The sequence below is a fragment of the Ursus arctos genome, unplaced genomic scaffold (genome assembly GCF_023065955.2).
Source record: "Ursus arctos isolate Adak ecotype North America unplaced genomic scaffold, UrsArc2.0 scaffold_6, whole genome shotgun sequence".
In the NCBI taxonomy this organism is placed as follows: Eukaryota; Metazoa; Chordata; class Mammalia; order Carnivora; family Ursidae; genus Ursus; species Ursus arctos.
The window spans coordinates 50,587,863-50,611,030 of NW_026623078.1; the positions used below are offsets into that span (position 1 = coordinate 50,587,863).

At 36.8% G+C, this 23,168-nt stretch overlaps 1 protein-coding gene across 21 annotated transcripts in view; it reads left to right on the plus strand.

Annotated features, from left to right (window-relative positions):
- Positions 1–23,168, plus strand: part of VPS13B (vacuolar protein sorting 13 homolog B) — a 765,680-nt gene that overhangs the window by 17,986 nt on the left and 724,526 nt on the right. For 16 of the 21 annotated variants that reach the window (XM_044382678.3, XM_044382673.3, XM_057307837.1 and 13 more), the window contains exon 3: positions 3,821–3,964. The exons of 3 other annotated variants lie outside the window; for them this stretch is intronic. In XM_044382678.3, the coding sequence (XP_044238613.2) occupies positions 3,821–3,964 (144 nt within the window). Of the gene's footprint in view, positions 1–3,820; positions 3,965–23,168 lie in introns of those variants that run through there. 2 more of the 21 variants (XM_044382680.3, XM_057307838.1) reach the window with 1 other exon arrangement.

Genomic DNA, 23,168 nt, shown 5'->3' on the forward strand with positions numbered 1-23,168 from the left:
GTCCCACAGGTTTTGGTCCGTTGTGTTTTCATTCTCGTTGGTCTCCATAAATTGTTTAAATTGATTTTTAATTTCCTGGTTTATCCAATCATTCTTGAGCAGGATGGTTCTTAGTCTCCAAGTGTTTGAATTTCTTCCAAATTGTTCCTTGTGGTTGAGTTCCAATTTAAAGCATTGTGGTCTGAGAATATGCAGGGAATAATTTCAGTCTTTTGGTATCGGTTGAGACCTGTTTTGTGACCCAGCGTATGGTCTATTCTCGAGAAAGTTCCATGTGCATTCGAAAAGAATGAGTATTCTGTTGTTCTGGGGTGTAGTGTTCTGTATATATCTGTGAGGTCAATATTGGTCTAGTATGTCATTCAAAGCTCTTGTTTCTTTGTTGATTTTCTGCTTAGGTGATCGATCTATTGCTGATAGTGGAGTGTTGAGGTCCCCTACTATTAATGTAGTTTTATCTATATGTCTCTTTATTCTGGTTAAGAGTCGGCTTGTGTATCTTGCTGCTCCCCTGTTGGCGTTGATATTTATAATTGTCATATCCACTTGTTGGAGACATCCTTTAAGAATAATATAGTGTCCTTCTGTATCTCTAACTACAGTCTTTAGTTTAAAATCTAATATGTCTGATATACGAATTGCTACCCCAGCTTTCTTTTGTGGTGCATTGGCATGAAAAATGGTTTTCCATCCCTTCACTTTCAGTCTGGATGTATCTTTAGGTTCAAGATGAGTCTCTTGTAGACAGCAAATGGATGGGTCATTTCTTTTTATCCAGTCTGCAACCCTGTGGCGTTTTATGGGAGCATTTAGGCCATTCACATTGAGAGTGATTATTGAGAGATATGATTTTAATGATGTCATGTTGCCTGTAAAGTCTTTGTTTCTATAGATTGTAAATTTCTGTTCTGTATCACTCTTGGGGCCTTTTTACTTTTATGGAACCCCCCTTAATATCTCCTGTAGGGCTGGTTCGTGGTTACGAATTTGGTCAGTGTCTGGTGATCCTGGAAGGTCCTTATCTCTTCATCAATTTTGAATGACAGCCTTGCTGGATAAGGGATCCTTGGCTGCATGTTTTTTCTTGGATAGAGCTTTAAAAATACCCTGCCAACCTTTCCTCTCATTCCAGGTCTGTGTAGACAGGTCTGACGTAATTCTGATATTTTTGCCTCTGTACGTGAGAAATTTCTTTGCCCTGGCCGCTTTCAATACTGTATCCTTGGATCTAATATTTGTGAAATGCACTATGACGTGATGCGGCGTAGGTTTGTCTTGGTTGTCCTTGGGAGGGGTCCTCTCTGCCTCTTGGACACGAATGTTTGTTTCCTTTGCTAGATTAGGGAAGTTTTCAGGTACAATTTGTTCAAATATCTCTTCTAGACCTCTCTTTCTCCACCCCCTCGGGGATGCCGATGATTCTGACATTGGAACGTTTCATTGTGTCTGTCATCTCCCGTAATCTACATTCTTGAGTTTGATTTTTTTGAGCCAAGTTTCTGTTTTAACTTTCTCTTCTACCATCCCATCCTCCAATTCACTAATTTATTCTTCTGCCTCATTTACCCTGGCCGTCAGAGCATCTAGTTTTGACTGCATTTGATTCATAGCATTTTTAGTTTCTATCATATTCGCTCTCATTTTTAGATATTCTATATTCTCGTTAATATTTTCGTTAATAATGTTTTCAAGTCTACACATCATCTTGACCATTGTTACTCTGAACACCATTTCTGATAATTTGGTTATATGCATATCCATATCCATCAGTTTCATGGCAGAGGCCACAGAATCATTATCTTTTCTTTGCTGCGGGGGATTTCTCCTTCTAGTCATTCCAGTGAGGAGAGGTTGTGGGGTTGCCCAGAGCCCAGGACCCAGGCAGTGTGCACTTGTTTTATAGGGACCTTAGGGATGTGGGCTTCTTGGTTTTTCAGCCTGCCTTCTGAGGGAGGGGCCTGCTGCGCGGATATTCAGGCAATCTGTTTGGGTAGAGTCTCCCTGTCCCCTGTGAGGGGGGATGGGGATGGGCATAATGTGAGCTGGTATTTCCAGGCTTTTGTTCTCTGGCGGCTTTCCCTGGTGGTTTGCTGTGGCTCTTCTGAAAGTCAGAGCAGCAATGGCCGAATCCCAGCCTCTGTCTCAGAACAGAGAGATCGCAGTCCGCTCTCCACTGAGCTCTCTTGGCCTCTTTAACTCTGTTTCTGTCGGTGCTGGTAAAAACCCTACAGTGTCCCAGGTTGTGCACCCCACAGCTGGTGTCCCAGCCCTCACTTCCTTTGTGTATCTAACACCGCCAGCGGCCCCCGTTCCCGCACGCGCTCCCAAGCTCTCTGTTTCAGTGTGGTTCGCTCACTCCGGAGTGCCGGTGTTCAGTCAGGTCGTGCTTGCGCTCGCGCTTCCGAGCTCCCAGTATCATTCTGGTTCCAATGGGTACTCCGGGGGTCTGGTTTTCCGTCAGGTCGAGCAGGTGTTCCCGAGCCCTCGGTTTTAGTCTAGTTTGAGTGTGCTCTCCGGAGCTCTGGTTTTCAGTCTGCTCTCTCGCGGGTGCCGTCCGTGAGTCCAGCCCACTCCCCAGTGCAGGTGGCTACCGCTTCCCCGTATCTGAGCGCGGAGGCTCCCTCCCCCTTCCGTTTATCTTCTGTCGTGCCTGGATTCATGGCTCCCTGCTTCATACCTCAATACTCAGCGCTGGAGATGTTCATTTGTAGAGATGCAGATGTATCTTGCTGCATCTCAGGCTGATTCCGTGGGTTTTCAGGATGGTCTGATACCTATCCAGCTGGACTCAGGGGACTGGAAAAGGGGAAAGGGGCCCCCTACTCCTCTGCCATCTTAACTCTTCTCTGGTTACTGCTGCTCAGTTTAATGTATATCTTAACTTTCACAAATAGTTAAAATGTGATTGAAGTATAATCTATATGCCATTTTTTTCCTTCGTTGATTTGTAACAAAAATTTTGTCAGTGAAACAAGTTACTAATATAAAGTGATTATGGTGACATGTTTTCATTTCTTATCTTATTTCTAATAATACTGGAAATTAGTCAGAACACATATAAATTTTATGAGGAGATAGTATCCAGGTACAGTCTTTAATTAGGTAAAGCTCAATACTTTTATTTTTCCAGGATGGTCAATTTTTATTTTGTTGTGTCACTCTCCTATCTCTTAACTCTGCTCTCCCCATACCCTTTTAACTTGCCCTACAATCCTCTTCTGTTAGTTCAAAACACATTTTATTTTATTTTTTTTTTAAAGATTTTATTTATTTATTTGACAGAGAGAGACAGCCAGCAAGAGAGGGAACACAAGCAGGGGGAGTGGGAGAGGAAGAAGCAGGCTCATAGCGGAGGAGCCTGATGTGGGGCTCGATCCCATAACGCCAGGATCACGCCCTGAGCCGAAGGCAGACACTTAACCGCTGTGCCACCCAGGCGCCCCTCAAAACACATTTTAAATACATGTTTTTGAATGGAGATTTTAAACAATATGCCATTCAGTTATCTCAGTGCTGCTGTCTACTGTGATTATTACAACCACTATCATATATGAACCTTTGTTATGTACCATGTATTTTAAATTATATCCATTCAACAGAAAAAGAAATGGAGACCTAGGCTTATTAAAAGTAACTTGTACAATAAGTTTTTGTGGTTGGTAATTACCCATAGTTTAACAAGTTATTTGCTACTTTTTGATGAACAGTATTTCTTAAAATATTTTTGTTTTAGAAATTTCCTTTCTCTTTTCAGGAAGTAATTTGGATATTATAGTGAAAAAATTAAGCACTTAACTAACTTTTAATATTTTGTTTTAAGGAATTGAAATTACCATTCACTTTCTTAAGTGGACATATTCATGAGTTGAGGATCCATGTACCATGGACAAAACTGGGTTCAGAACCAGTGGTAATTACCATCAATACAATGGAATGCATTTTGAAACTTAAAGATGGAATACAGGTAAGAAGTTATTGAACCTGGTTGTTTATGTTAACCTATTTTAATAATTATTGGTGTTATTTCTTTAACTTTGGGATATGTCACCTTTTACACAAAATTTATATACACTTAATGTTTCTCACATGCCTATGAAAGTAACATAATTGCAAAAGGGTATTCTTATATTTGGATAAAACATTCTAATGGTTATTTTCATACTACTTTTCCTAACCTAATCACAGCCATCATAGGGATCATGTAGATGGCTTATTATCTGTGTCTACTAGAAGTAGGACCTGATTGTGTCCAGTTTTTAGGTGAAGGTTTTGAATTTTTGCAAAAGACCTGTATGATTTTTGTATTTACATGACATTTTTAAATGAGATGAAAATTTCTCATTTTTTGAGATGAAAATATGTTGAATTTACCTTCACATCGAATTTAAAGTTTTATTTTAATTCGAGTTAACATACAGTGTTATAGTAATTTCAGGTATAGGATATAGTAATTTAACACTTCTATACAACAGCTGGTACTCATCACAAGTGCACTCCTTAATTCCCATCACCTATTTCACCTATCCCCACACCCACCTCCACGCTGGTAACCATCAGTTTGTTCGCTATAGTTAAGAGTTTCTTGGTTTGTCTCCTTTTTTCCTCTTTGCTGGTTTGAAGGATAAAGAAGCTGTGGTGTGTGTGTGTGTGTGTGTGTGTGTATATATGTATATATATATATAATGGAATATTACTCTGCCGTAAAAAAGAATGAAATCTTGCCATTTCCAATGACGTGATGGAGCTAGAGAGTATTATGCTAAGCAGAATAAGTCAGAGAAAGACAAATACCATATGATTTTTTTCATATGTGGAATTTAAGAAACCTATTAAATTTCATTGTGTTTTTGAAGTTTTGGCATTGACTTAATCTTTTCTTTGACCATCTTACATTTTTCTTTAGTGTTTATTTTTCTCTTTTTTGTAAAGGTGCATTACTGATTTTTTTTTAAAGCAGTTTCTAGCAAAAATCATTTAATCTAGGAAGCAAATAGGTCTGATAGCAGTGTATCATAAATTTTTCCATTTTCATCTTAGAGAAAAATAGTGTCTTTCATTTTTATTACTTTTTCCTTAGCCCATGTTTAACTTGCAGTTTAGAAAATACTTTCTAGAACCAAATGAGTTGATAAGTATTAATAATTAAATTTAACAATTTAATAATTTATTAAATGTTAAGGCAATTTTAGCATATCCTAAATATAACTTAAGTCTGTGAAATTAAGGTTATTTATGATAAAATAATATCCTATTTTAAGAATATACTTTGTCATATTAACCCACTGGGCTCATCTTTTTTTCTTTTTATAAAATTTTTGATTCTGAACCTTTATTATCTAATTTAACTGATGTAGTTTTTGGAAGTAAGGAGACCAATGTTATAGTTCCATGAGAATTTATTTTGTACATAAAATACATGGGAGATAGATTTAGAAATCTGTGAGATAGTTATATTACAACAGAGTTTTACTTTACATTTATTTTAGGTAATACTTAAATGGTCTTAATCATCATCTGTTCCTGAATTTAAATTTTTTTTTTAAAGTCTGGACTTGGTTATACCACCCATGGAGTGCTCCATATTAAAACAGAAAAAAAAATCCAAACACTAAGTATTTTTTTCAATGGGAAGGTGGAAGTTTCAAGGCCAGATGTCCCATAAGAAACACATTTTAAAAGAGGCAAATTACAACTAATTATAGAGGCTGCAGAAAAAGATTTGTAACACATGACTTAGTGCAGCCTAGAACTAATATTTGATATTGGACCATGCAGATGGCTACTGCAGGAATGATCATGTTTCCTGCTTGCATGGTATTTGAGACTTGAATTTTGTGGTGTGTACAGCAAAAGGTCAAGTGTCATGATGTAAACTACTCTCAAAACAAGTATTTTTTGCAGATGTTTAAAATTTTGAGGTAGAAAGGATTTTTGAAAATTGCAGTTGACATTTGGACAAATTATTCAGCAGTGTCCATCCCTGGAGAGTAATACTTAGGTTAGTGATTGGAATTAATTTTTCAGTAAGACATTATAGATGAAACACATTTTTAAACAGTTTATTTTCCTATTTTAAGCTTTGATTAGTGTAGTAGGAAATTAAGTTAAAAAGTTACACATGTACTAGTAAAACTGAATAGGCCCATATTTAATTTAAATTATTTCAAATTACATTGTACAGTCACATGAAGAAAATACTTATTTCATAAATTAGTGTGGGATGGTTGGTTAAATGAAGGGATCATTTAGAGTTGTAGATATGAATCTGTTAAAAATACTACTGTTGATATTTGACAATGTAATAAATACAACTTAAAAGAAATTTGAAGTCTAATTCAGAAAAGGTCATTACAAAAATATAATATTGCTAAATGCCTTGATAAGGCATGTCTAGTTTGTAAAGTTCAATTTAATTCTACCAACATTTGTTGATTTCCTGCTCTTCAGTGCACTGAATAGCATTGCCAAGTTATTTATATAATCTTCTAAGGAGACTTAGAGAAAGAGATTTATGATGATTGAGGGTGACTCTAGTGATAGTATTTCGATATACTGCCTTAGCGTGTCTCTGTAACTAGTTTTTTTTTTTTTTAAGACTTATTTATTTTAGCAAGTTCATGTGCATGAGCTGGGGGGAGGGGAGAGGGAGAGGGAGAGAATCTCAAGCAGACTTCCTGCTGAGTGTGGATCTCCATTTTTTTTCACCCTGAGATCATGACCTGAGCTGAAACCAAGAGTATGTAGCTCAACTGACCAAGCCACCCAGGCACCCCTGTAATTAGTTTTATAGAGATTTTTTTGATGAGAAGGTAACCCAAGTTGTTGTGTTAGGTCAAATAAAGGCCATTTCGATGTTCACACTGAATTATTTTTAATACATTTAATACATTTAATACATATTTTAATAGCTGTTTACTCTGGGAGACCTATCCTCATACCCACCTTTAGATCCTTCAGATTTTACTTGTGAGGTTTGTTTTGTTTTGTTTTGTTTTTTTTACTTCAGTTACAGAATTTGATTCATGACACATCATCGGTGGTTCAGGTCTGACTTATTTGTTTATTTAACTAGTTCACTCAAATAAATACATTGGATCCAGCACATAGCTCAGTAACTTACATTTCATTATGTGCTCCTCTCCTTTTGCATATTCTTGCTTTTCAGCCTCTGTGGGCCTCATCTGTAAAACAGGGCAAGACTTGATACATAGTTCTTATTCTATGGTTGTATATGCTTTCTTTGCTCATTGTATTCCTAAGTCTTGCAAAAAACCTTCTTCAAACTAGAGTAGTAGTAAATTTGTTTCTAAAGAACTATTATCCGAGCCTTTGTATCACCTAGAACGTTTAAAAAACAACAAAAACACCCCCCCCCAAAAAAAACCCTATAAAATCTTTTGACTTGATAAATGTGACTATTAGCAAGGCTCTTTATAGAACACTCACTGTTCATTAACAAAAAAAAAATAAAAAACCCGAAAATCTTTTGTACCTAAACCAAAACTTAAAATTATCTGTAAAAACGGGGGATAAACAAACAGCTTTTTTTTTTTTTTTTTTAAGATTTCATTTATTTATTCAACAGAGATAGAGACAGCCAGCGAGAGAGGGAACACAAGCAGGGGGAGTGGGAGAGGAAGAAGCAGGCTCATAGCAGAGGAGCCTGATATGGGGCTCTATCCCATAACACTGGGATCACGCCCTGAGCCGAAGGCAGACGCTTAACTGCTGTGCCACCCAGGCACCCCCCAACAAACAGCTTTTTATTAATGTATGTATGTACTTTTAATCCCTGGTTAGTGCTTGGAGTTACCAGTCAATCTTGCTGTCCTTTCTCCTTGCATGTTTTGGTGCTGTGGAAATCCATTATTTGTTTAGGTAGTCTTGAAGAGGGAAGTATCCTTTCTTGTCCTTGAAGCTTGAGCACTATGCTGGAGGAAGTGTTGGTAAGGCTATTAACAATATTTATATGGCCTTTTAAAAAAAAACACTTTAATTCTCTTAAATGAGGTGGGATTAATTTGAATGACTGCTACTTTAGTAGTCATTTGAATGTGTCCTCTTCTGCTTCCCCCACTCCTGCCAAGATTCATATATTGAAATTCTCCCCAAAGATGATGGTATTAGGAGTTAGGATCTTTGGGAAATGCTTAAGCCATGAGCCCTTATAGATGGGATTAGTGCCCTATAAAAGAGGCTCCAGAGAGATGCCTCTTTTGCCATGTGAAGACACAGTGAAAAGGTACCAGCTGTGAACCGGGAAGAGCGCCCTGAAACCAGACCATGTTGGCACCTTGATCTTGGACTTCCCAGTCTCCAGAACTGTGAGAAATAAGTTTCTGTTGCTCTTATAAGCTACCAAGCTACCCAGTCTGTGGTATTTTTTATAGCAGCCCAAATGGACTAAGACAGCTACCTTTTCGGAAATTTAACAGGATTCAGAAATGCTGACTTAGGCTGTGGAATTTATTGTACTGTTATTGATTTCCTCCCTTGCACTGCTGTAGGTTAATGATGGTGGTGATGATAATAGCAGATAATGTAGTCTAGATTCTGTCTGTAGCTTACTTCTATAAAAAAGTGAGAAAGAGTTTCCTATAAATTGTGGGTAGTGTCTTTAATCTCACATGAGGGAACCCCTTTTATATTGTGAAGGAGATGAATACTCTGGTATATCTTCCTGTGTAACAGTTCAGAAAAGCTACATAATTGTTAATAAAATGAATTATAATAACTTCGTATCATTTTGATCTAGTGAAGAATTTTGTAAATAGAGTATGTAGCTAAATAATTTCCAGTCTTTGGCTCTATCTGCTGCCTACAAACTTCAGACCTTTGGTTTGAATTCTTGTTTCTGGTGTTGTAACTGGAATGGTGAAATAAGACTGGAAAGTGAGGCATTGACCTTTTGTGTAAAGAAAGTGAATGGAAGATTCAACAGAAGAGAATCCAGAAGTCTCTGACAGTGATTCCTAAGTAATCTGCCCCGGTGGCGGGCCACATGAAAGAGTGGAGAAATTGTATAATTCGAAACCAAGTAATATGTAGAGGAGGCATAGTAGTAGTTGTAAATGTCCCTTCACATTCTCAGCTGAGAGAAGAATAAGCCAAATCACCATTTCTTTAAGATACACATAAAATTATGTATTTTGCTGAAGAAATTTTATTTATTTATTTATATTATTTTTTTAAAATAAGCCATTTCTTTTTCTTTTTTTTTAAGATTTTATTTATTTATTCGACAGGATAGAGACAGCCAGCGAGAGGGGGAACACAGGCAGGGGAAGTGGGAGAGGAAGAAGCAGGCTCATAGCGGAGGAGCCTGATGTGGGGCTCGATCCCATAACGCCGGGATCACGCCCTGAGCCGAAGGCAGACGCTTAACCGCTGTGCCACCCAGGCGCCCCTGCTGAAGAAATTTTAAATACATGATCTGATCCTGAATTTACTTACACTTAATTAGAGGTATACCAAATTCTTCTAGTAAGTGAGGTATTCAGTTTAGTCAGGTACAATGAGCGTTAAGGTGGTTCCTATTCTCTTCTGTATATCTTGAATCTTCTAAAATTAATACCTGAGATTATATTCTAAGTCTGTTTTGAGATGTTGTAAAGATATACTTTTGAGTTTCACACTGGGTGGAATCCTTTATGTATTTATATATTTTGGTTATTGGTTGTGTTTTTTCACTTTTAGTCCTGTTTTATGAAGATGTAATTGACAAAATGCATTTATTTAATGTGTACAATGTGATGATGTAAGTATACATTGTGAAAGGATTCATACCATCAAGTTAATACCTCCTTTATCTCACAGTTAACTTTTTTCTTTTTTTAACCTTTTTTATTTTTATTTTTTTGATGAGAATACTTAAGATCTACTCTTAGCAAATTTCAAGTATACAATATAGTAGTATCAACTGTAGTCACCAAGCTGTACATTAGAATCTTAAATCTTGTTTAGCTTTATAACCGAAAGTTGTACCCTTTGACTAATATTGCCCATTTCATTCAGGACCTGTCAAACATTATTATTCTGTTTCTATGACTTTTGACACTTTTTTTTTTTTTTAATTCCACATAGTATTTGTCTTTGGCTTATTTCATTTACCACAATGCCTTTTAGTTTCTTCTGTGTTGTTACAAATGGCAGGATTTCTTTATTTTTCACAGCTAAATAATGTGCGCACGTGCGTGTGTGTGTGTGTGTGTGTGTATTCACTCCCCCACTGATGGACACTTAGGTTATTTCCATTCATGGCTATTGTGAGTAATGCTGAAGTGAACATGAGAGTACAGATGTCTCTTTGAAATAATATTGTTTTCTTTTCATATATACCCAGAAGTGGGGTTGCCAGAAGTGGATAATGTGGTAGTTCTATTTTTGAATTTTTGAGGACTCTCTGTACCATTTTCCATAATGACAATACCAATTTACATTAGCACCAACGTTGTACAAAGGTTCCCTACTTTCACTATTCGTTATTTCTCGTCTATTTGATAATAGCCATCCTAAGAGGTTTGGGGTGATATTTCATTGTGGTTTTGATTTGTATTTTTCTGATGTTTGTTGATGTTCAGCACCTTTTCAGGTATCTGTTGGCCATTTGCGTAACTTCTTTAGAAAAATGTTTATTCAGTTCCTTTGCTCATTTTTAATTGGATTGGTTTTTGCTATTGTAGAAGTTCATTTTTTATAGTTTAGATATTAACCCCTTATGAGATATATGGTTTGCATATATATTCTCCCATACCAGAGGTTGACTTTTCAATTTGTTGATAGTTTCCTTGGCTGTGCAGAAGCTTTTTAATATGATGTAGTCCCACTTTCTCTTTTCTTTTCTGTTTTTTTTGTTTGTTTGTTTGTTTTTGTTTTTGTTACTTGTGCTTTTGGTGTTGTATCCAAAAATCATTGCTATGACTGATGTCAAGGAACTTTTTCCATTATGTTTTCTTTTAGTAGTTGTACAGTTTCAGGTCTTATATTTAACTCTTTTATCCATTCTGAGTTAATTTGTGTGAATGGTATAAGATCAAGTCCATTTTCATTTTATTGTTTTGTACCTGGATATCCAGTTTTCCCAGCATGATTTATTGACGAGACTGTCCTTTCTCCATTGTGTGTTCTTGGTGCCTTTGTCAAGGATTAGTTTGACTGTATATGTATTGGGTTTTTTTCTGGGCTCTCAGTTCTGTTTCATTGATATGTGTCAGTTTTTATTGCCAGTACCATACTGTTTTGATTACTGTTGCTTTGTAATATATTTGAAATCAGGAAGTGTGACACCTCCAGCTTTGTTCTTCTTTCTCAAGATTGCTTTGGCTATTTGAGATCATTTTTGTGGTTACATATGAATTTTGGAATTGTTTTTCCTATATATGTGAAAAAAATGCCATTAGAATTTTGATAGGGATAGCATTGAATCTGTAGATCACTTTAGATACAGTATTTTGTTTTTTGATGCTGTTGTTAACAAGAATGTTTTTAAAATTTCTCTAATAGCTCATTGATAGCATATAGAAACACTGATTTTTAATATATTTACTTTGTATCCTGTAACTTTACTGAATCTATTTTAATTTTTTGTAGGATTCCGTAAGTTTTCTATATGTAAGATAATGTTATCTGCAAACATAATTTTAATGCTCACTTTCCAGCTTGGATGCCTTTTATTTCTCTTTATTTCCTAGTTGCTCTGCTTAGGATTTCCAGAATTATGTTGAGTAAAAGTGGTGGGAGTGGGCATCTTTGTCTTGTTCCTATTCTTAATGGAAAAGCTTTCAGCTTTTCACCATTGAGTATGATGTTAGCTGTCATGGTGTCATATATGGCTCTTATTATGTTGAAGTACATTCCTTCTATACCGAATTTGTTGAGAGCTTTTATCATGAAAGGATGTTGAGTACTGTCGGATGCTTTTTATGCATCTAATGAGATATGATTTTTATCCTTCATTTGTTAATGTGATGTATTACATTTATTTATTTGCATATGTTGAACCATCCTGGCATCCCAGGGATAAATCCCACTTGATCATGCTCTATGACTTTTTTTTAATGTGCTGTTGAACTCAGTTTGCTAATACCTTATTGAGAATTTTTACATATATATTCATCAGGGATATGGCCAGTAATTGTTCTATAGTGTCCTTGTCTGGGTTTGGTATCAGTAATGTTGGACTCAAAAAGTGAGTTTGGAAGTATTCCATCTTATTCAATTTTCTGGAAGTTTGAAAAGAAGTGGCATAAATTCTTCTGTATATATTCGGTATAATTCACCAGTGAACCCTTTCTTGGGTTTTTCTTCATAGGGAGTTTAAGTTTTTATTTTAATTACCCAGTGCTTATCACAAGTGCACTCATTAATCCCTGTCACCTATTTCACCCGTTCCCCTACCCATCTCCCCTCTGGTAACCAGGAGTTAAGAGTCTGTTTCTTGATTTATCCCTCTTTCCCCCACCCTTTGCTTGTTTTGTTTCTTAAATTCCACATGAGTGAAATCAGGGTATTTGTCTTTCCCTGACTGACTTGTTTTACTTAGCATTATACTCTTTAGCTCCATCCATGTTGTTGCAAGTGGCAAGATTTCATTATATTTTATGGCTGAATAATATTCCATTGTATATGTATATACCGCATCTTCTTTATCGATTCATCAATCAGTGGATACTTCGGCTGTTTTGATAATTTGGGCATGTAGGTAATGCTGCTGTAAACACTGTGGTGCACGTATCCCTTTGAATTAGTGTTTTTGTATTCTTTGTGTAAATACCTAGTAGTCTATTTGCTGGGTCATACGGTAGTTCTATTTTTAACTTTTTGAGGAACTTCTGTACTGTATTCCACAGTGGCTGCAGTGGTTTGCATTCCCACCAACAGTGCGAGAGCGTTCCCCTTTTTTCATATCCCTGACAACGTCTATTTCTTGTGTTGTGATTTTAGCCATTCTGACAGGTGTGAGGTGATAGCCCTCTGTAATTTTGATATGCTCACCCTGATGAGTGATGTTGAGCATCTTTTCATGTGTCTGTTGGCCATCTGTATGTCTTCTTTGGAAAAATGTCTATTTATGTGTTCTAAATAAATTGGGCAGATTGTTTGTTTTTTGGGTTTTGAGTTTGATAAGTTCTCTATAGATTTTGGATACTAACCCTCTATCAAGGTTATGTCAGATATGTCATTTGTAAATATCTTCTCCCATTCTGTAGGTTGCCTTTTAATTTTGTTGTTTCCTTTGCTGTGTAGAAACTTTTTATTTTGATGAAGTCCCAATAGTTTATTTTTCCTTTTTTTCCCCTTGCCTGAGGAGATCTACCTAGAGAAAAGTTGCATGATTGATGTCCGAGAAATTACAGCCTGTGCTTTCTTATCGTTTCCTGTCTCACATTTAGGTCTTTAATCGTTTTGAATTTATTTTTGTGTATGGTATAAGAAAGTGGTCCAGTTTCATTTTTTTTGCACGTTACTGTCCAATTTTCCCAGTACCATTTGTTGAATAGACTTTTTCCTATTGGATATTCTTTCCTGCTTTGTTGAAGATTAATTGACCATATAATTGTGGGTTCATTTCTAGGTTTTCTATTCTGTTCCATTGATCTGTGTGTGTGCTTTTATGCCAGTAGCATACTGTTTTGATCACTACAGCTTTGTAATATAACTTGAAGTCTGGAATTGTGATGCCTCCAGCTTTGCTTTTCTTTTGAAGATTGCTTTGGCTATTTGGGGTCCTTTGTAGTTCCATACAAATTTTAGGATTGTTTCAGCTCTGTGAAAAATGCTGGTGGTATTTTGATAGGGATTGTATTAAATGTGTAGTTGCTTTAGGTCATATAGAGAATTTAACAATATTTGTTCTTCTGGTCCAGTAGCGTGAAGTGTCTTTCCATTTCTTTGTGTCATCTTTGATTTCTTTCATAAGCGTTCTGTAGTTTTCAGAGTACAGATCAATTACCTTTTGTTTAGGTTTATTCCTAGGTGTCTTATGTTTTTTGGTGCAATTATAAATGGGATTGTTTTCATAATTTGTCTTTCTGCTGGTTCATTATTGGTGTATCATTATTGGTGTATCAAAATGCAACAGATGTCTGTATGTTGATTTTTGTATCCTGTGACTTCACTGAATTTGTATATCCGTTCTAGCAGTTTTTTGGTGGTCTTTTGGATTTTCTATGTAGAGTATTATATCATCTGCAAATAGTGTTTTACTTCTTCCTTAACAATTTGGATGTCTTTTATTTTTGTTGTTTGATTGCTGTGGCTAGGACTTCCAGTACTATGTTGAATAAAAGGGATGTATGCGGACATCCTTGTCTTGTTTCTGATCTGAGGGGAAAGGTTCTTAGTTTTTCCACATTGTGGATGATACTTGCTGTTGGTTGTTTATGTATGGCCTTTATTATGTTGAGGTATGTTCGCTCTATACCTACTTTATTGAAGTTTCTGTTATCAGTGGTGGTGTACTTTTTCTGCATCTATTAAAATGATCATATGTTTCTTATCCTTTCTATTATTGATATGATGTATCATGTTGATTTGTGAGTATTGAACCGCACTTGCAGCCCAGGAATAAATCCCACTTGATCATGTTGAATGATTATTAAAAATTTTTCTAACGTATTGTTGGATTTGGTTTGCTAGTATTTTGTTGAGGATTTTTGCATCTGTGTTCATCAGAGATATTGGCCAGTAGGGTGGTGGTGTTTTTTTGTTTGTTTGTTTTTTTGTGGCGTCTTTATCTGGTTTTGGTATCAGTGTAATGCTGGCGTCATAGAATGAATTTGGAAGTTTTCCTTCCCTTTCTGTGTGTGTGTGTGTGTGTGTGTGTGTGTGTGTGTGTGTGTTTGAGTAGTTTGAGAATTAATACCAATTCTTCCTTAAATGGTATAATTCTTCTGTGAAGCTGTATGGTCCTGGACCTTTGTTTGGGAGTTTTTTGATTACGGATTTAGTTTCTTTGCCGGTTATCAGTCTGTTCAAATTTTCTATTTCTTCCTATTTTAGTTTCAGTATTTGGTAAGTATATATGTTTCTAGGCATTTATCGGTTTCTTCTAGGTTGTCTAGTTTGTTGGCATATAGTTTTTCATAATACTCTCTTATAATTGTATTTCTGTAGTATTTGTTATTTCTCCTCTCTCATTTGTGATTTTATTTGGGCTCCTTCTCTTTTTTTTCTTGATAAGTTTGTATAGAGGTTTATTAATTTTACTGATTTCTCCCCCCCCCCCCAAAGAACCAGCCCCTGGTTTCATTGATCTGTTCTGTTGTGTTTTTAGTTTCTATATCGTTTATTTCTGCCCTCAACTTTATTATATTTTCTTCCTTCTGCTGGTTTTTAGCTTTGATTGTTGTTCTTTTTCTGTCTCCTTTAGGTATAAGATTAAGTTGTTTATTTAAGTTTTTCTTGCTTCTTGAGGTAGGCCTGTATTGCTATAAACTTTCCTCTTAGAATTGCTTTTGCTGTGTTTCAGAGGTTTTGAACCATTGTGTTTTCATTTGTTTCAGTGTACTTATTTTATTCCTCATTGACCCATTTATTGTTCAATAGCATGTTATTTAACCTCCGTGTATTTGTGGTCTTTCCAGACTTTTTGTTGTGGTTGACTTCTAATTTCATAGTGTTGTGGTCAGGAAAGATGCATGGAATGACTTTGATCTATTTGAATTTGTTGAGGCTTGTTTTGTGGCGTAATATGTGATCTGTTCTGGAGAATGTTCCATACGCACTTGAAAAGAATGTGTATTCTGCTGTTTCAGGATGGAATGTTCTCAGTCTGTTAAATCTATCTGGTCCAGTTGTCATTTAAAGCCATTGTTTCCTTGTTGATTTTTCTGTTTAGATGATCTTTCCATTGGTGTAAGCGGGGTGTTAAAATTCCCTACTATTATTGTATTTTTATCGATTAATTCCTTTGTTTGTTATTAACTGTTTTAGGTATATGTGTGCTTCTATGTTGGGTGAATAAATATTTAGAATTGTTAATCTTGTTGGATTGTCCCTTTTATTATTATCTAGTGCCCTTTGTCCCTTGTTACAGTCTTTGTTTTATTTCTTTTTTTAAAAGATTTTATTTATTTGTCAGAACAAGCAGGGGAGTGGGCAGAGGGAGAAGCAGGGATCAGGACCCTGGGATCATGAGCTGAGTTGAAGGCAGACGCTTAACTGACTGAGCCACACAGGCATCCCGACAGTCTTTATTTTAAAGTCTATTTTGTCCTATACAATTACTGCTTACTCAGGCTTTCTTTCTTTTCTTTCTTTTTTTAAAAAAAATATTTGTTCACTTGAGAGAGAGAGAGAGAGAGAGAGAGAGCATGCACAGTGGAGGAGGGGAGGGGGGAGGGGGAGGAAGGGGAGGAGGAGGAAGTATTTCCAGCAGACAGGCCTCTGAGTGAGGGGCCTGATGCAGGGCTCCATCTCATGACCTTGAGATTATGACCTGAGCTGAAATCAAGAGTTGGACACCCAGTTGACTGAGCCACTCAGGCTTCCTGTACTACGGATTTCTTTTGACATGGGTTTGCATGATAAATGTTTCTTCATTTCTTCACTTTCAATCTGCAGGTGTGTTTAGGTCTGAAATGAATCTCTTGTAGGCAGCATATAAATGAGTCTTGTTTTTTTGTCCATTCTGTCACCCTGGGTCTTTTGATTGGCCTGTTTATTTCATTTACAAAGTAATGATATGTATTGCTGTTTTATTACTTGTGTTGTGGCTGTTTCTGAAGATTTTCTCTGATCCTTTCTTGTCTTTCTCTCTTTCATGGTTTGCTAGTTTTCCTTAGTAATATATTTGGATTTCTTTTTCTTTATTGTTTGTATATTTATTAGTTGTTTTTGGTTTGTGGTTATCATTAGATTTATGTATAACATTATCTGCATATAGCAGTCAACATTAAGTTAATGGCTGTTTAAGTTTGAACCCATTCTTTACTCCTCCTCATGTTTTAGGTATATGGTGTCATATTTTACATCCTTTCATTTTGTGAGTTTGACTTTTTTTTTTTCTTAAATATTCCTTTTTACTGCTTTTGTGTTTTCTACCTTCATGCTGTCAGTTTTGGCCTTTCCACTTGAAGTCCCCTTTAATATTTCTTGTAGGGCTGGTTTAGTTGTCATGAACTCCTTTTAGTTTTTGTCTGAGATAGTCTTCCTTTCTTCTATTCTGAATGATAGCGTTGCTGAATAGAGTGCTTTTGGCTGCAGGATTTTCCCATTCAGCGCTTTGAATATATCTTGCCATTCCTTTCTGGTGTGGAAAATTTTTCCTAAAAAATCTGCAGGTAGTGTTATGGAGTTCCCTTTGAATGTAATTTTCTTCTTTTGTCTTGCTGTTTTTTAAGTGTTTTATTGTTGTTCTTTTAGAGTTTCTTTTTTTATTTTTGAAGTCTGCTCTAGGCCCAATGTGGGGCTTGAACTCATGACTACTCCAAGATCAAGAGATCTCTCCAAGATCATGCTCTACGGACTGAGCCAGCCAGGTGCCCCTTTGTCTTGATCCCTTTAATAGTATTTATCACTGTATTTTGCCGTCTTAACTACAATATGTCTTGATTGATTTTGTTGATTTTTGTTCAGTATTTTCTCTGCCTCCTTGATCTGTATCTTTCTTGCTTCCCTGGATTAAGGAAGTATTCAGGTATTATTTCTTCAAATAAATTCTCTGCTCCCTTTTGTTTCTCTTCTTCTGGGATTCTTATAATATGAATGTTGTTATGTTCAATGGAATCACTGAGTTCCCTAAGTCTTTGCTCATTTTACATAATTATTTTTTCTCTCTTTCAAAAAGCTTGATTGCTTTCCATTACTATCTTTTGGTCACTAACTCATTTCTTTGCTTCTAGACTGCTTTCATTCCATCAAGTGTTTCTCATTTTGTTTATTGTACCCTTTCTCTTTGTTGTGTCATTCCTTATCCCTGTTTTAATGGTCTCACTAACGTCCCCCACTCTTTTCTCAAGTCCAGTAAGTATTCTTTATGATCATTGCTTTAAATACTCCATCAGGCATGTTACTTTTATCTGTTTTGCTTAATCTCCAGCTGTGTTCTTGTTTTGTGTTTTGATTTGGGACGAATTCCTTGGGCTTCTCATTTTGTCTAAGTCTTTGTGCCTGTTTTTTTGTATTAGGAAAGGCAGCTATAATTCCTGTTTTTTTTTTGGTGTGTGTTTATTTATTTATTTATTAGAGAGTGAGCACAAAGCAGGGGGAGTGGCAGGCAGAGGGAGAGGTAGAAGCAGACTTAAGTAGTTACCTATTGCTGTAAACTGCCCTCTTAGGATTGCTGTAGCTGCATTCATAAGTTTTGGTATGTTGTGTTTGCATTTTTGTCTCAGGATATTTTTTTTTTCATTTTTGAAGTCTTGTTTTAACACATTGTTCAGAAGTGTGCTGTGTAATTTTCATGTATTTGTGAATTTTTAACTTTTCCTCATGTTCTTGATTTCTAGTTTCATTGTGGTTGGAAAAGGTACTTGGTATTATTTCAGTCTTCTTAAATTTGTAAAGACTTGTTTTGTGATCTAACAATACGTTCTTTCCTGGAAGGTGTTTCATTGGTGCAGAAGAATGTGTATTCTGCTGTTGGGTAAAATGTTCTGTGTATATTTGTAAGTTCCATTTGGTATAAAGTATAGTTCAAGTTCAGTGTTTTCTTATTGGTTTTCTCTCTGGATAAACTATCTGTTGTTGAAAGTGAGGTATTGATGTTTCCTACTAATATCATGTTGCTGTATAATTCTGCCTTCAGAATTGTTGATATATTTGGGTGTTTTAATATTGGGTGCATGTGTATTTACAGTGATTATATTCTCTTGATGAATTGACTTCTTTATCAGTGTCTCTTGTTATAGCTTTTGAGTTAAAGTTCATTTTGTCTAATTGTAATTATAATTATAGCTACCCTTGCTGTGTTTTGGTTTCCACTTGCTTGGAATATCTTTTTCCATCCCTTCATTTTGAGCCTATGTGTGCCTTTAAAGCTGAAGTGAGTCTCTTCTAGGTAGCATGTAGTTGGGCCTTCCCCCCCCCCTTTTTCATCCATTTAGTCCGTCCATTTCTTTTGACTGGACAATTTATTTGATTTGCCTTTAGTAATTAGGGACAAGTATGGACTTATTGCCATCTGTAGTTAATCTGGTTGTTTTGCATTTCCTTTGTCCCTTTATTTCTCTCTCACTTTTTCTTTGAGATTTGATGATTTTCTGTAGTGGCATGCCTTGATTCCTTTCTCTCCCATTTGTTAAAGATTTATTTATTTGAGAGAGAGAGAGTACATGCGTGTGTGGGATGGGCAGAGGGAGAGGGAGAGAAAATCTCCAGCAGACTCCCCACTGAGTGAGGGGCCCAACATGGGGCTCAATCCCACAACCCTGAGATCATGACCTGAGCTAAAATCAAGAGTCAGATGCTTAACTGACTGAGCCACCCAGGCGCCCCTTGATTCCTTTCTCTTTATCTTTGTGTATATACTATATGTTTTTATTTTATGTGATCATGAAGCTTATCTAAAACATCTTAGTTATAATCCATTTTAAGCTGATAACAGCTTAACTTCTTTTTATTTATTATTTTAAATTTATTAATTTTTTTAAAGCTCCATGATTTATTACTTGCATATAACATCCAGTGCACCATGTGATATGTGCCCTCCTTAATACCCATCACCAGCATATCCTATTCCACCCCCCCCCCCCCCCCGAAGCCCTCAGTTTGTTTCCCAGAGTCCATAGTCTCTCATGGTTCCTTCCTCCTTCTGTTTACCCCCCCTTTCTTCTTCACTTTCTTCTCCTACCGATCTAACTACTTTCTTATGTTCCATAAATGAGTGAAACTATATGATAATTGTCTTTCTCTGCTTGACTTATTTCGCTTAGCATTATCTCCTCCAGTTCCGTCCATGTTGCAGCAAATGTTGAGAAATCGTTCTTTTTGATGGCTGAGTAATATTCCATTGTATATATGGACCACATCTTCTTAATCCAGTCATATGTTGAAGGGCATCTCGGCTCCTTCCATGAAACAGCTTAACTTCTATCACATCCAAAAATGTTACTCTTTCATTACTGCTCCCTCATATTTTGTTTTTGATGTCACAGTTGACATTTTTTATATTGTGTATCCACTAACAAATTACTGTAGCTATATTTTTAATACTTTTGTCTTTTTTTAAAAAAAGATTTTATTGATTTTATTTGAGAGAGAGAGAGAGAGAGCGAGAGCAGAAGGGAGATGGAGGGAGAACCTGAAGCAGACTTTGCACTGAGTGCAGAGCCTGATGCATGGCTCCATCCCATGACTGCATGATCATGATCTGAGCCGAAACCAAGAATTGGATGCTTAACTGACTGAGCCACCCAGGTTCCCCAATAATTTTGTCTTTTAAACTTCATAGTAAAGTGATTTGTATGCACAACCATTATAGTATTAAAGTATTCTGGATTTAACTATATACTGTTTATATAGTTACCTGTTTAATCTCCTTTCATTTCATCTTGAAGAATTCCTTTTAACATTTCTTATAATGTAGGCCTAGTGATGAACTCCCTTGGCTTTTTTTTTTAATTTTAATTTTTTATTAATTTTTTATTTTTTTTCTGGACAAATCTTGACCTCCCTTTCATTTCTGAATGATAGCCTTGCCTGGTAAAGTATTACCAAACAAGATATATTCAGCACTTTGAATATATCATCCTGCTCTCTTCTGGCTGAGAAATCAGCTGATAGCCTTATTGTTTTTTTTGTGTGTTTATGAGATTAATTTCTTTTCTCTAGCTGCTTTCAAAATTTTCTCTTTGTCTTTAACTTTTGACAGTTTTATTATAGTATGCCTTGCCTGAAGCCCTTTTCAGGTTATCTGTATGGAGACCTAGGAGTTTCATGTTCATGGAAGTCCATATTCTTAAATTTGGAAAATTTTTCTGTTATTTCTTTAAGCTTTCTGCCCCTTTTCCTTCTTCTGGCACTTCAGTAATGTAAATATTGTTTTGCTTTATGGTATCTTGTAATTCACATAGTTTTCTTCACTCTTCTAAATTCTTTGCTTTTCTCCCCTGAATGGACAATTTCAAATGATTTGTTTTTGAGTTCACAGATTCTTCTGCTTGATCAAGTCTGATGTTGATATTCTGTATTGAATTTTTAAATTTAAGTTTTCAACTCCAGAATTTGTTCTTTTTTTACGATTTCTTTCTCTTGAACTCATTTTGATCACCTTTTGTTTTCCTGATTCCATTGAGTTGTCTGTCTTCTTTTGTAGTTCACTGAACTTCCTTAAAACAATTCTTTTAAATTTTTTTGTCTGACAGTTTGTAGATCTCAATTTCTTTGGCATCGGTTACTGGAAAATTGTGTTCTGTTGATGGTGTCATGTTTCCTTGGTGGTGGTGGTGGTGGTGGTGGTGGTGTGTGTAAGTGTGATAGCCTTGCATTGATGTCTGCATATTTGGTGCAGTCCCCTCTTCCACACTTTACAGAATGGTTTTGGTGGGTCAGACCTTCACCTGTGGGTGGGCACAAGGGCTCTGGCTGGGTGAAATGAGGTAGTTTTGGTCTGTGGTAGGCTCAGTAGTGTAGTCTGTGCATGTGCAGCTCCATCAGCTGAGGCCAGCGTCGGTAGAGATTGCAGGAGGCCTCAGTGGCATATTACTGTAATGTCAGCAGGTGGCAAAGGCTGTTGGGCTGTCCAGAGGTGAATGATTTTGGGGACCTCTGATTGTCTTTTCGTCCTATGGGGGATGTCCTGGTTGAGAGCATCCCATTTGGTGCCAGGTTGCTGGTGGGTCCCCTTGCAGTAGTAGTTGTACTGTGTGTCTGATGGAAGGGTGCCTGTGGAGTAGCCTCAGAGGTGGGGTCCAGAGCTTTGGGAATCCTGGATTGGTGGTGGCTTTGAAATTGGAGATGTGGGCATGCAGTGAATATTATGGAGCTGAGGTCTCAAGCACTGGTTTGTGAGGAAAGATGCTGGTTTAGGATGCTGGTTTTGGGGTCCTAGGTGCTGACTAGCCTGCAGTGGTGCTGGCTCCAATACCTGAGACGTAGGTACACGTGGAGCAGCTGTGGTACCAGGGTCTTGAGTGGCAGCATGTTTGGAGCTGGGGTTGGATGTATAGACATATATGGAGCAGATATGGCTCTGGCATCTGAGGTGTTCTTTGGTTTGGGGGGTGCCATTGCAGCCCCGGTCTTGGGACAGCACAATAGGGGCTCCATCGGGGGGAGTGCAGCAGTGTCTTCTCTCAGGGGTCTGTGGTTCTGACAGCCGTTGGTCAGTGGCAAAAGGCTGCTGGAGTCTGCCAACGAATAATAAGGAGTTCTCAACTGCAAAAACTTTGGGACAGTCAGTCTGTGGGTGTCCTGAGGTCCCTTGAGGTCCTAGTTCCAGAGTCTGAGGGCATCCACATTGTGGCTGATACTGAAAGCTGCTGCCCCCCCCCCCCCTTTTTTTATTTTTTAGCTGTCTGCAGACCTCTCCGCTAAATACCTAGTAGTGCAATTGCTGGGTCATAGAGTAGTTCTGTTTTTAACTTCTTGAGGAACCTCCATACTGTTTTCTAGAGTGGCTGCACCCGTTTGCATTCCTACCAATAGTGTAAGAGGGTTCCCCCTTTCCTGCATCCTTGTCAACATCTATTGTTTCCTGTGTTAATTTTAACCAGTCTGACACATGTGAAGTATCTCTTCGTGGTTTTAATTTGTATTTCCCTGATGAGTGATGTCGAGCATCTTTTCATGTGTCTGTTGGCCATTTACATGTGTTCTTTGGAGAAATGTCTGTTCATGTCTTCTGCCCATTTCTTGTCTGGATTTTTTGGTTTTTTTGGGTGTTGAGTTTGATAAGTTCTTAATAGATTTTGGATACTAACCCTTTCTCACATAGGTCATTTGCAAATATCTTCTCCCATTCTGTAGGCTGCCTTTCAGTTTTGTTATTTCCTTTGCTGTGCAGAAGCTTTTTATCTTGATGAAGACCGATAGTTCATTTTTTGCTTTTTCCCCCTGCCTCCGGAGATGTATCTAGTAAGAAGTTGCTATGGCCAAGGTCAGAGAGGTTGCTGCTGTGTTCTCATCTAGGATTTTGATAGATTCTTGTCTTACATTTAGGTCTTTCATCCATTTGAATTTATTTTTGTGTATGGTATAAGAAAGTGGTCTAGTTTCATTCTTTTGCA